Raw genomic sequence first — 14,229 nt, 5'->3', positions numbered from 1 at the left:
TGACAGGCGCTCAGGGAGCAGTGTGTGTGGACGGTGCTTTGCTCAGTGGTACCTTGGCGTATGGGGATTCGGCCACCAACTGATTATGGGGCCACTTCCTTAACCGCTAGGCCACCAGTGCTCCTGGCACTACCCAGTACAAAATACCAAAACAAAACTAGTTTTCTGTGCCGTTCACATCATCTTAATTTGTGAGATTTCCATGGATTTGTTTCCAGCACATCTTCCATTATATTAAGATCTGGGGGATATGGAGCCCACATTATGCGTCATGTTCCCTGAAGTTCTGCTGAAATGCAGTGTGACCTTTGTCATCAGGAAATATTGTGCTAATAAATTGGAAGGGTTTGTACATAACAAATGAACAGAGGTTGCCCAGCAGGACATCACACCGCCTCGGCTGGGCATTTTTCTCCCTTCTTGCATTCCAACCATAGGAGCTTCTGGTTGCAGACAGGGGTCAGCACGAGCATCCCTACACCTGACTGACACTTCACTTCATCTACACATGGTTTTAATGTTGAGGCTCATACTTCGTCAGGCATGTGAAAGGTCTGAGGCTCCTTCTTCTTCCCAGGCTGTTGAAGTTGGGATGGTGGTGCTCAGCTGGATTTCTGTGCAGAGAAAGGGTGAGTGGACCACATCGCCTCATGGAGGTCATGGACACCTCCCTTTTTGCAACTCAGCAGGAGTTTGTGAGAGTGACGTTCGGGTTGGCCGGGATGAGTGTGCAGTAAAAACAAAAATCATTCCCGCTACACAGCCCTGGTTCCACAGCGAAACCACACAGCCCTTGGTGTCCTGGACAAAGAGGAGCAGAAACCCCCCAAAATCCAGGAGGCCCCGCCTCCTTGGTCTCCACTTTCAAAAGCACCCTTAAGATGTGGCCTCTTACAAAGTGTCAGCTTGCTCCTCTACACTACACAATGAAACAAGGCTAGTCCTAAATGTTGAAGGACTCAACAGGGCACCTGCACTTCAAAGAGATCGAGACCTTCACCCATTAATTAGTTTGGTTTGGTAATCGTACATGTGGAAGTTCGCAGGTTTCATTTCGACTCGACAGAAAGTTGTTGGCTTTTCTGCGAATTCTCAGCAGCTCGCATGCATCTGCTGCACTGCCATCCCCCGCCACCCCCTTCGTTTTGTTCTGGGTGGTGATGACATGGGCCTGTTTATGAGACCCAGATGTTGCTTTACTCGTGGAAGTGGAGGAGGGGCACAAAAAAAGGAGCAGAGGGTCTTCTGCGGCACGGATGTGGTTTCGCTGTTGCCTATTTAGCCTCATGGCTGAAGATCTAGCTGCTCTTAGCAATCCCAGGCTGAAGTGAGGGGCTTTCCTTGTGGAGGTGACTGGGTCAGAGCGAAGGTGGCTGGGCTGTGGGCGATGGGGGCTGGAGGGAGAGAAGATCTGATTCAGCAGCTTCTCACTGGGGAGTCTCGCTGCTTGGTTTTATGAGAGGGTACCAAGAATTTAAAAGAAAAGAGAGAGAAAGGATGTGGGTTAGACGTCAGATTCCTAACGGGATCAGGGGGGTAAAACAGTCAAGCAATTACGTTTAATTCATTTTACCAGGCGCCCTTATCCAGAGCAACTTACAATCAGTAGTTACAGGGACAGTCCCCCTGGAGACACTCAGGGTTAAGTGTCTTGCTCAGGAATGCAGTGGTAGTAAGTGGGGTTTGAACCTGTGACTTTATGCTCTTCTGGTTCATATGTGAGTGTGTTAACAACTAGGCCACTAGCACCCATTTGTAGTTTTTATTGATTAAATGCAGGGTTACTGGGGCACCCTTAAAACATTCTGGCCTTAAGTACAATGCCAGTGTATTATAGCAAGCCTCCAGGCCGACATGTGTCATATTATCCTTAGAATGGGAGGCAGTGGAGGCCTAGTGGGTTAAGGAAAGCGGACCCTTAATCAGAAGGTTGCCGGTTCAAGTCTCCGAGCCGCCAAGGTGCCACTGAGCGAAGCACCGTCCCCACACACTGCTCCCCGGGTGCCTGTCATGGCCGCCCACTGCTTACTCAAAGTGATGGTTAAAAGCATATTTTATTGTGGCACCGTGTGCTGTGCTGCAGTGTTTCACAATGACAATCACTTCACTTTCATTCAATAAAAAATTAAACTGCAGAAATATTATATATTTTCTACCATATATTTATTATTCATTTTTTAATTGTTCTGTAACTAATACCATGCCCCTCAACGGTGCCCATGAATGAATAAATAAATGAAAGCGCCTATCACTGTTTTGTGTGGCTCTGCCATTGGTAGAATTGTACTTGCTTCCGTTTTATCTACACCTGTAGATGGCACGAGGGTTTAGGTGTTTGAAGGCCGGTCTATGCATGGAGCTCAGCTGTGGGCATGACGGATATCTGGCGTTTGTGTTCTTGCACAGGAAGTACCGTGGAAAATTGAAGCCATGTGTAACCTACATATCACACCCAGTTTTTTTTATTGTTGTTTTTTTGCAGTTGCAGTCTATTTTGTGCACATTCCTGCAGCGACACATGTTTTGCAGCATATGCTGGCACTAAAAAGGCCAAGAAGCATTTTTTGCTCTGAATTCCTAGGTCCTCCAGCATGGAAAGGAAGTTGTCCGGCATGGAAATAAGAGGAGCGCTGGGAAAGAGGGAATATAGAGGGATTACAGCTTTGCATCCTGGAGCTGGTTAATGACCTGCAGGATGAGGTAAATGCATGGGCGTAACTGCAGCACGAGTGAGGGAGTATGAATTATGAAGCTTTTCTGTCCGCGCAGAGAGAAAACAGGGGAGGAAGGGACAGGGGAGGGGGCAGAAGATTTTGTGGTGAGTTTCAGACTGTGTTCAGTCGGGTCTTGTCATTTTTTTTTTGTTGCACAAACTTTAGAAACACTCCAATTACAGAAAGAGAGGGAAGGACGCAGCGGAAATGGAGGGAGTTGTGGGAAGGAAAAAGTGCTGAGCTCGTCCCCGAATCCTGCAGAATCAGCCGGGAAAAGGCACACACACACGCACACACACACACACGCACACACACACACACACACACACACACACACAACCGATCAGTGTTGACTGGCAGGAGGCCTGGGCGCGGTCACGTGAGTTGCACGTGGACGCGCGCGCGCGCGCTCCCGGCTCCGTGTCTGTGCGGCGATGAGCTGCAGATGCAGTCGGAATTCCAGATGTTGTTCATGGAATTCCACCCACCCCGCCTCCCTCCCGCGCCATTTCCACCCAGAGGCTCGTGACTCGCACCGTGGCGCCAAATGCCTCCAAAATGCAAAACAAACGCGTCAAATGAGTCCGATGGCCTAATGACTTCGCTACTGCACATTACGCATTACAAATGCGCTGCATATATAACCGTAAAACCGTGATTCCCCGCTAAGAAAACGACATATTGGCCGGGGACGTGGTCACGTGACGTTGACATCCGTCATGGCGTCCGTCAGCGGGGACGGGGGACGGGGGACGGGAGCTGCCCTGCGTCTCTGGAAATGTGTTTTGTTGTGATCGAAACGCAGAACGCTTTTCCTGCGCCGCTCGCCAAAGCAAGGAAGGGGGCGGGTTGTTACACAATCACCATCATCATCATCAGTACCATCATCATCATTCCTGGTTTCATTTAATCCCTGGAACGGCTCGGTGTTTTCCGACCCACTTCTAAAGTCATTTTCCAAAGAAGCAGCGAGGAAGAGGAGGAGGGGGGAGCTAGTAGAGCAGGGTGAAGAGCTGAGACGGGACGTGCAGGACCAGGATGGATGTGTTTGTGTGCTGCTGGACATCTGAGATGTTAACAGGACCCCAAAAAAAGTGTTTTCTTCTAAAACCACAGAACAGAATGTTTTAAACATAGTGTGTGTGTGTGTGTGTGTGTGCGTTCGCATGACCAGCAAACCAAGCCATATTACAAAAGATGACGTTCAGAAATATTTTATTTGTCAATTTCAGAGAAATATGCTGTGACGTACAAGTCTATTCATATCATTTTCATCGTTATTAAAAGTATTATCATCATTATTGTTGTCTGATATAGCTCCCCCTTGACTAATCAAGAAGAATAACAAGTTATTTTCAAATGATTCATTTATTTGGTTTGAGAAGTTTTTTTGTAAAAACAGAATCAGAAATTCCCATCCACCCCACATACAAAATAAAGGCCACATCTAGAAACTATGCCTGTCCAGCAGGACATTTAATGACGAAGTAAAAAAACAGCACAATCAATGAATGGTAGAACAACAATAACCATAATAATAGTTATAATAACAATGGCGTCATAACTGATTTTGGCAGTCGTTAAAATTACAGTACAATATAATAGGGAGTTATAAAAAGGACACAGGACAAACAGCACAGCATTTACTGGACGTTTTATGAAACATTCCCGGGGAAGATATGCGGTTGTAATGGATGATACTGGCTCCGGCTTTTACTGTTTGTGGGAATGCATGGAGACTGCAGCCGTAAAGCGCATGATGGGAGTGAAGCCGCTCCCCAGACCGCAGAGAATCATGGTCCGCGCTCTCAAACACTTCGGCGTGTACATTTCCCCATGCATCACTTTGGCAATGAACTGCTAACACTGGGCTCGTAGTCATGGCTATTCACAATGACAACACAAAGAGCAAACATGAAAAACACATTTTTTTAGGCTAAACAAACAGCGGTCAGCTGGCGTCAAATACACCCAGAGCTGGAAAGTGAACGAGGAGAAAATGAATGAGGAGAAAAGAGATTTTCCTTTATTCACCACAGAGAGTGAAGTCTGTAAAGGTCAGCGTTCTGCTCTTAAACAGCCTGACTTCTCTGCAAACTGCCATTTTCCTCCTGTTGGTCTAGTAAAGGAGTTTGTTGCTCTGAAGCTCCTCCAGGATCTGCAGATGGATCTGTACGTGTGTGCGTGCGTACGCCGCCTCTTAACCTACATGAAGTTGCCCTGCCAATCCTTGCTCAATCCCACCCCCATTCTCTCGTCTCTCACTTTTCACTCCCTAACAGTCCCTCTTTTCTTCGTCCGCTCCCTCCCTCCCTCCCTCGCCCCACCTCGCCATCTCTCATCGTCCTATAACTAAACCTTATCCAACAAGGAGCGCTGGAAATACAGCAGGCGCCTGGGATAGCCGTAACTGCGGAAGAAGAGCAGCATTCCCAGCGTGAGAATAACGCAGACCAGCAACAGGAGGGGTATCACCACAGCTGCAGCCCCAACCCTGCTGGTGGCTCCGCCCTCCTCCTCCACCTCGATGATGATCACCTCGGTCTCCTCGTCCTTTGTCGTTTTGTCGGTCTCGTCCGTGCGCTCCGTCTTTTCCGTGTCCGTGGTCCCGGTCTTGTCCTCGTCACGTCCGCGGCCTCCCGTTTTGGGGTCCTCTTCGGGGCAGCCCATCCACTCGCGCAGCGCGGACTTGGGGTAGCCGGGCTCCACGCGCAGCTGCTGGTTGTTGAACTTCCAGTACTTGTTGGCTTTGTAGAAGTAGGTGTATCCTGCGACGCCACAGGAGTGAAGCATTTAGTCCAGTGACAGCACGGGACTGCACACACAGGCTTTTACTCTCCGTGCTACAGGAACAGGCCTTTTGGGATATTTTTCAGACCTGGCCTGTATTTTTAGGGAGGTGGGCGCGTCTCCTTCAGGCCTGATTGCCGGTTACAGACGGCCTCTGCCTAAACAAGCAACGGCAGCCTGTGGTGGGTAGACGGTGTTTATTCCAGCTAGTGTGTGTCTGTGCTCAGAGACAGGCAAAGGTGTGGCATATAATATGATGCACGTGTGTGTGTGTGTGTGTGTCTGTGTGTGTGTGTGTAAGTGAGGGCGTATTGCACGTGTGAAAGGATCTAAGGCCGGAAGGAGTTCAGTCCTCCTCACTTCCTCTCCCATGGCCGACACACCCCGACGCAGAGGCCATATTTACCTTGGTCTTTGCTCATGAAGGCTGCTTTGGGGTTGTCTGGGACACCCTGCCAGACACTGATGGGTTTGGGGTACTCCGGATCAACCGAGCGTGTGTCCTCGTTAAAGCGGTAATACCTGACAATGCAAATTCGCATATTTTAACAGTACGAATTGTGTCGGTCAACCGCCAGCCCTACAACAGCCTGAACGATATGCATAATCTATCCAGACCAGACATGGCACGGAGTGGCATCGCGTCGGGACTCACTTGTTTCCCCTGAAGAAGTAGGTCATGCCAGTGGGGGTGTAAAACAGGGCAGCGTCTAGTCTGTCTCTTGGTAAGCCGGTGCCCATGTCCTTGAGGTTCTTGGGGTAATCTGGCTCGAGGTCTGCTTCGCTGAAAACCCAGTACCTCTCCCCTTTAAAAGGAAACAGATTGGGAGGGTTTCTTTCTACATTTTTAGCATTTTATCGTGCACGATGAACAATTCCGATGTCCAGCAGCAGACCTTGTATTCAGAGCTACAGCACTACGACTGTGGCAAGTGATGGAATTTCATAACAAATTACCTTTGAAGAACACAAATTTGCCATCATCTCGTTCATAAGCAGCATTAATGGAGGAGGGCAACCCTCTCCAGAAATGTCCAATTGGCAAGGGGTATCCATCCAGAACTCGGTTATCCCGGATTCTCCAGAACCACTTATCCTGCACACAAAGAAAATCAAATCTGAGCATGTCCTGCACCGCTATGTGAGACACGTTGTACGGAGAACCTACGAGGAAATGTGGTGCCTGGGAAACACAAGGAACATACCTTGAAGACAAACATTTCCCCTCTGAGCACGGCGATGGTGTCAAAATGGCCATCACACACGTCAGGGCCAAAGCGAGGCTTCCCGGGTCTGTATGGAGGGTGGGTGGGCGCCGGTGTATGATAGGGCGTGCGTGGACTTACAGGTGGGCGTGGACGACCCCCTGACCCAGAACCTTGAAAAATGTTTCTCTCAGTACCATGTGCAGTGTTGTTACCGTTAAACACGTCCATTGGAGATTTGCCAAAATGTGTTTTTTTATATCTGTAATTCCACATCTGTTTCTTTCATTTACCGTAGAGCTGTTGAATGCCACGCCGGTCATCCTCAGGCAGCTCAAAGTTTTCTGTGTCCATCCACTGGTAGAAGGGAGCCATGATGGCGGAAGGGTCATTGGAATGTTCCAGACCAAGGGCGTGGCCCAGCTCGTGCACAGCCACCAAGAACACGTCATTACCTGCGACAGGGACGAAGTGGTCAGTGTCATTCGGTGTGCTGTGGTCACGTAGGAGAGTTCGTGCAGCAGAAGCTCTAAATGAGTCAGACCCAATTCCCAAAAATAAAGTCTGAGTTTAATTAAAACACCCGACCGCTTCTGCAAAATGACTCACGAGAATGTTGGCCAAAACCGAACATGCACCAGGTCTGTGCCGAGCTGGCGTTACTTGTTTTGACAAACCTCTTATTTTTGCCCCCCGGACATGTTTTTCAGTTGTACTCTCGTGCGCGTGAAGGTACGAAGACAGGCGTGTCTGTGTGTGGGCTTGTTTGTGTAAATAGTTCTATACTGATGGCGGTAACAAAGCCGGCGAAAGCCACAGAAATCTCTCTCTGTCGGAGGGGGAGAGACACCCGGCAATCCCCTAACTCCTAATGACGAGGGGACAAGCTGGGACAGGCCGCGTTGTTTTCGCTCCCGACTATTTTTGCCTCTGAATTCACCTGAAAGGTCGCGGCCGCCAATCGTCCACGGCTCTGCCGCGTCGAAGTGGGTGTCTCCTCCGATGCCCGCCGCAGGGAAGTATGCATGGGCCAGAAACCCCCCCTCGCCATCGAAGGGGCTGCTGTCCCCGTGGAAGCCTTCAGCGAAGAACAGCATGATGTCTGCGAAGTCTTCCGTCTTGTCCCTGATGTGGCTGTATGGGATCTCCCGGAACCGCAGCGGGGTCACGCCCTCCCAGACTTTGAAGGCTTTTCGGATGGCCTCGTAGGTCTCATACTCGCCGACCTTTGGGGTGTAGTTCTGTATACTGAGGCAGGGAAAAGCAGGACAAGGCAGCAGAGGGACAATTAATGGAATTAGGGCAGAGGAAAAAGAAAGATATGGAAAGTCGGAAAAGAAGAGGGGAAAAAAGCGGGGGGAGAAGTGATTTACATTACAAGTCACACAGGAATCTTGGCCGGTCTATGCAGCAGTGCAGGGATTTTACAGTACGCCAAAGATGACTTTTCCAGAGTATCGCAGAAGAAGAAGGATATAAACAGAGGAGCCCTTTTATACACAAACGTTTATAAGCAAAATGATTATGGACGTATTTCCCCCATTTACGCATTTACACTTTAATTCCTGCTTGTGTGTGTGTTTTTTACGTTTCGCTTATTTACCAGAATGTGACTTCATTCTTCTCCCACTTCATCCCCTGGATCGCATAGCGCTTCTTTCGGAGGTTGGTCTTGAGCTCGGCACCAAATTTATCGGGAACCCCACATCGCGGTTTCTTCATCGCCCTGCAAAGCACAGTTCTGACCAGTGAGGCCAAGCATGGCGCAGGGAGCAGAATTTCGGAAAGTCCTGAAGGACTCAGTTTTTCCACTGAACCTCATATCGATATCCCGCCAGCCACAGACGACTCTATGGTAGTTTGTCTCATTTGGCCCATTAAATAATCTTAGTGGAACGGAACCCCACAGAGACTCCAGGACTAGTAAACCTTCATAATAACTCACGTAACAACAACACCGTGAACAGTTTTAATAAGGAAATTTGCACATGGGTCTGAAAATGCTGAGGGTAATAACATCAGCGCATGGAAAATTGAATATAATGACATCTCAATCTAAAATGTATTATGAGATATACAGGGTGGGCCATATATCTGGATACACCTTAATAAAATGGGAATGGTTGGTGATATTAACGTCCTGTTTGTGGCACATTAGTATATGTGAGGGGGCAAACTTTTCAAGATGGGTGGTGACCATAGTGGCCATTTTGAAGTCGGCCATTGGATCCAACTTTTGTTTTTTCAATAGGAAGAGGGTCATGTGACACATCAAATTTATTGGTAATTTCAGAAGAAAAACAATGGTGTGGTTTTAACTTAACTTTATTCTTTAATGAGTTATTTACAAGTTATAAAATGTGTTCAATGTCACCAACCATTCCCATTTTATTAAGGTGTGTCCATATAAATGGCCCACCCTGTAGTAATGATTACAATAGCTCTCATCTGAAATGGATGGAAAAAGAGACTTACTCCAATGTCTTGCCGTCAATGGAGCCGGTGACCTGGAGGCCGTAGAACCTCTGCATGGCAGCGATAGCGGAGGTGACGGAGTTGGGGGAGCGTGCGGTGTGTGTGCGCAGATCACCTGGAGGCAGGTAGCCGTACTGCTGCAGCCATACCTGCCAGAGCGTCACAACACAACCTCAACGCCCGAAAATCCAGATAAACCTCAGTCGTACATGCACAGACAATGCATGCATAACAATAGTGCAAAAATGAAAGGCTGGCTAGAAAGGCAGCCTGTTGCGCCAGTCCAAATGAATTGTGTCGTAAAGATCGATAGCTTCTGGCTTGTTTGTGACTCTAAATGTGGCCCTGCCTTCACCTTGAAGAAGAAAAAAACCCCTCCAAAAAAACAGATAATCTGGATCGGGGCCAGCGGCTCCATGCTCCATTTTCCCTGCTGAGAAAGGCCAGGAGAGCACGCCCGGCTTTGATGTCGACTCCGCAGTACCGACTGCCATATGATTACAGGACACTTTACCACAGAGGGCTTCGGCATAATATTAGAATAGAGAATGTCCATAAAAATGGCTTTCCTGTAAGCGCATGTGCCATACATATGTCGAATGTTCCATACGTGTGTATGCGGACGTCACTCTGCATTGTTGCTGCAGAAAGACTTGCTTTTGTCGCTCTGAATGTCTGTGTGACGCTCAGTGTCTCCTGCTACCACACAGCCAGTCGGTCATTTTGGTTGGGAATTTCTGTATGGTCCCCATCCAAACCTCAGCAGAATTTCTCGTTCAGTCCCCCAAATCCCGAGGGTCAATATCAGCACGCAGCCACGCCCTGAAAACGTTCCTGTATTGCAGAAAAGCCAGGGAAAATGTAGCGTTCGTTACTTATGATGTAACGTTCGTCAAAGCGGTGATGATCCATCACTTCTCCGAACAGGAATGATGCAGAGACGGAATCCACCGGACCTACTTGACTTCCACTTTCTTCCCTCAGTCAACCGCTGCACTTTTGTCCTACAACAGTTCACTAACTCTGACTTGCCTCTTTGTATCCTGTCCCCGTGTCTTCTGAAAAGAAGTCTTGGGCCATGACTCACTCTTTTCACTCGAAAAATGAAAAAAAAGAGCCAGTGTGCCGCAAGCACAAGGGGGAAGGTGCCGGAAGAGGAAAGCATTGTGGAAATTGTGAAAAATCACATGAACTGTAGATGGTGAAGCCACAGTCATCCGGTGCATGGAAAATTGGGGAAGGAGTCTTGAAAAAATAGCAGATTTAATTTTCCTTTATCTTGTGACATTATGTCTGTCTCATTCCGAGTTCCCCTTTTTGGATGAACTCGTCTGCTCATCGCTGAGAGACAGTGTTTGTCATCCAACCAAACTGTCTGACCAGCCTGAGTCTGAGTGACTCCAGAGCTGACAACCAAGTCTTCAATGCACACACACACACACACACACACACACAAGAGCATAAAAGCTCGACGGCCCTCATGTACAGTTTCTCATGCTTTCTTCCGATTTCCAAATTGGTGGTAAAAAGTGAGCCGGATCAATGTGCCGTGCAACATATTGCTTCCCCAGTCAAACCTGTTGCTCCCAAATGGAAGGACTATCCGCCTCAGTGCACCACACTGAACGCTGCGCTGCAGTCCACACAGAGCTGGTATAAGAGCAGTGTTTCCATTTTCTGTCTAGAAAAAAAAACCCTATTTTTAATGATTGGCAGTCGAAATCAGGGGTCAAATCAGGGTGTGCTGCAGTCAGCACCCGTACTATGTCTGTCCAGACACCTCCAGGCCACCAGGCACAGGCAGACCGACTTCCAGTGCCAGCCGGACGCATATGTCAACTAAGAACAGCCTGCAGAGACCTAATACGATCGCTCCTTCCGGCCATTCTCGGACGATTCACATCCTCTGTCAGACATGCCGCAATATAATGACGGAATTTATGGCCAACAACAAACCCTCTGTCGAGTGGGCATCAGTTCAGCCTCCGCGTTTCCTGTCTTTGTCACCCACACCCTCCCCCTCTTCATTTCCTACTCCATCATCAGAGATTAAATATATACCTATACTACCATGCATGGCATTGTCATCATTTTATTAAATCATGACAATGGCGAAGATCTCTATATTATGATCACTGTAATAGTATGAATTTAATGTCAATATCATCACAAAATAAAAATGCATAGTTTTTTCTCTAGATGTTTGTCAGTAACCTACAAATCAAAATGTATTGGTGGAAAAATCTACATTCTGCAACTCCTACTAATAATTAGTAATAAATTTAGTACAATTTAAACTCAATGGTTCCTGTAACTGTCACTTGGTCACAAACATCTAATCACAAATGTCATGCTAAACTAAAAATGTGATTTCTTTTATAGTATTGGGTTGGGCAATGTGCCCATATGAATTATTTCATAAAATTATATTTTTAGACAAGATTTATCACAATGTCCCAGAAATCAAGGAAAAAGTAAAATACCACCAAATGTGGTTTAGATTATGATTATCAATGATGTGACGAGTACAATGTTGAAACTAACACTGCCCACCGACAACAATTATCTTGATGGAATTCAAAATTAAAAAAAAAAAAGTACATTATAACTAACAATGTTCATGCTGTGACAGACAACAATATGAGTGTCTAGGCTATTTCACAAACATTCAAAACCGAATATTCATCATTAAAACTGAATATTCACCCAGCCCTGTCTAAAACAACCCGAAACGAGTGTTCAAAAGTTGATCTTTGCTGTTTTCATGAACTGGCCGGCAGCTGTGAGGAAGCAGAAAAGACCTTCCAGGATATGGATATGTGATCACTTCCTTGCATGGACGAGGCCTTCCTTGTAAAAACCTCCTACAGCACCACCCTAACACTGGACATATGTCTGAAATTATGCTTCTCAGAAAGAAAATCTGCCCACCGTCCCCACTCTCAACACGTCCACACCATATCTGGGGATGTCAAACCACAACACACAGTCATGAAATACCCCAGTCTTCGCGTTCCTGCAGCCTCAGCAGTTCCCCCTTCCTTTCTTTTCGCCTTGTTCGCGTGAAGCATATTCCTTACCGACTGTTATTACAGCAGGAAGAGCAGGACCGTACAAACACACACGTCTCATTTTCTTCCTCCAACACAGATAACTCTTCTGCTCCCCCCAAAAGCCACAAGAAAATAACACCCCACCATGTTTATTTGTTTCTATAGATTTTGCAGGTTACACTGAACCACGTTCTTCTGGGGGATTTTATCAGATGTTGGTGCTGCCAGGGCCAAACCAGAGAAAAGAAGTGTATGTGACTGTGAGTATTGGTGAGTGTGTGTTTGTGAGTGTGTGTGTGTGTGAGTGTGTGTGAATGCCTGTGTTTGAGTGTGTGTGTTTATGTGAGTGTTTGTGAGTGTGTGTGAGTGTGTGTGTGTGAGCATATGTGTGTAAGTGTGAGTGTGCATGAGTGCATTTGTGAGTGAGTGTGTGAGTTTGTGTCAGAGTGTGTGTGAGTATGTGTGTGAGAGAGTGTGTGAGTGTGTGTGTGAGTGAGTGTGTGTGTGTGTAATTGTGAGTGTGTGTGTGAGAATGTGTGTGAGTGTGTTTGTGAGTGAGTGTGTGTGTAAGTGTGAGTGTGTGTGAGTGTGTGTAAGTGTGAGAGTGTGTCAGAGAGTGTGTGTGAGAGTGTGTGTGTGTGTGAGAGAGAGAGAGTGTGTGTGAGTATGTGTGTGTGAGTTTGTGTGAGTATGAGTGAGTGTGTGTGAGGTTGTTTGTGAGTGTGTGTGTGTGTGTGTGTAAGTGTGAGTGAGTGTGTGTAAGTGTGAGAGTGTGTCAGAGAGTGTGTGTGAGAGTGTGTGTGTGTGAGAGAGAGAGAGTGTGTGTGAGTATGTGTGTGTGAGTTTGTGTGAGTATGAGTGAGTGTGTGTGAGGTTGTTTGTGAGTGAGTGTGTGTGTGTGTGAGTGAGTATGTGTAAGTGTGTGTGTGTGTAAGTATGTGTGAGTGTGTGAAAGTGTGTGTGCGTGTGTGTGTGAATGAGTGTGCAAGTGTGTGTGTGTGTGTGTGTGTGTGTGTGTGTGTGTGTGTGTGTGTGTGTGCATGATCCACACTCACCTCCGGCTTCAGCTGCTGCCTGGTCGCCGCTCCGTGCGCACACAGCCCGCATGTGAACAAGAGCAGCATCTCGGCGAAAGACTTCATCGCGACCGTCAATCGACTACGTTTCTTAAAAAAGCAGCTTATTAAAAACTCCTTTACGGATCTAATGTTTTTTCTAATGAAATGAATGTCAGCACATCGCGCAGACCAGCTGTTGGTACCAGATCCCGCGGATCTAATCTCCAAACCGCATTTGCGAACAAAAACGAGTATTATCGACAGCCTACAGCATCGTAAACGGCTCACGTGCACAAATAATCGATACTTCCTACAAACAGACGCAGGTCGGACCGCGTTCGCGGGGAAAAAAAACGATAAATATATACTTCTGTATGCTGATATATATCCGCGTTCCTTTTCTAAATGTTCGCGTCGCGTCCGAACTGCCGGTCTGTAGCGCCTGTAGACGTGGTCGCGTTTTTTCCGCTGGTCCGGCCCTGTCCCTCCTTCTTCTCCTCCTCCTCCTCCGTCCATCCTCCTCCTCCCTCCGGGAACCCGGAAAGGGCCGCAGTTGGAATCTTTACGAATTTTTACAATAGTAATATTTATTGAAAAACGAGAGAGATGAGAAAATTGTGACCCTCTTATTAGAAGATATTAGAAATGGTTAATTCCTGTGTTTATAACAGTCTAATGATGTTTAAATAAAACCCCCACATATATCTTTTTTCAATAATCTTCTTTTTCTTATAAAACATATCATTTTCAACTCAGTTTGTTTTTTTAAAATTCTCTTTGTAGCTTTTTAATTCTTTTAGGTCGTATTTCATTGACAGGACAGTACAGGCCGTGCAGCTGTGAGCTTGGGGGGCTGTAAGTGTTCTTTTTTTGGGGTGAAACCCTCACACGGACGCCCGTTCCCCCACTTCCTGACCTGTTACGTCCACACTTG

General features: G+C 47.1%; 1 protein-coding gene across 1 annotated transcript; it reads right to left on the bottom strand.

The window, feature by feature from the left end:
* Positions 1-3,912: 3,912 nt before the first annotated feature.
* On the bottom strand, positions 3,913-13,774 carry mmp14b (matrix metallopeptidase 14b (membrane-inserted)). The gene is made up of 10 exons (XM_028978095.1): positions 13,293-13,774; positions 9,185-9,333; positions 8,313-8,435; positions 7,650-7,957; positions 7,003-7,164; positions 6,710-6,882; positions 6,462-6,600; positions 6,160-6,310; positions 5,911-6,026; positions 3,913-5,482 (listed from the first exon to the last, which is right to left on the bottom strand). Exons 1-10 carry the CDS (start codon positions 13,377-13,379, stop codon positions 5,067-5,069), a joined length of 1,824 nt encoding a protein of 607 aa, XP_028833928.1. The 5' UTR covers positions 13,380-13,774; the 3' UTR covers positions 3,913-5,066.
* Positions 13,775-14,229: the final 455 nt, after the last annotated feature.

The sequence above is a fragment of the Denticeps clupeoides genome, chromosome 4, assembly GCF_900700375.1.
Source record: "Denticeps clupeoides chromosome 4, fDenClu1.1, whole genome shotgun sequence".
NCBI classification, from domain to species: domain Eukaryota; kingdom Metazoa; phylum Chordata; class Actinopteri; order Clupeiformes; family Denticipitidae; genus Denticeps; species Denticeps clupeoides.
This window is presented reverse-complemented; position numbering and strand designations above follow the sequence as displayed.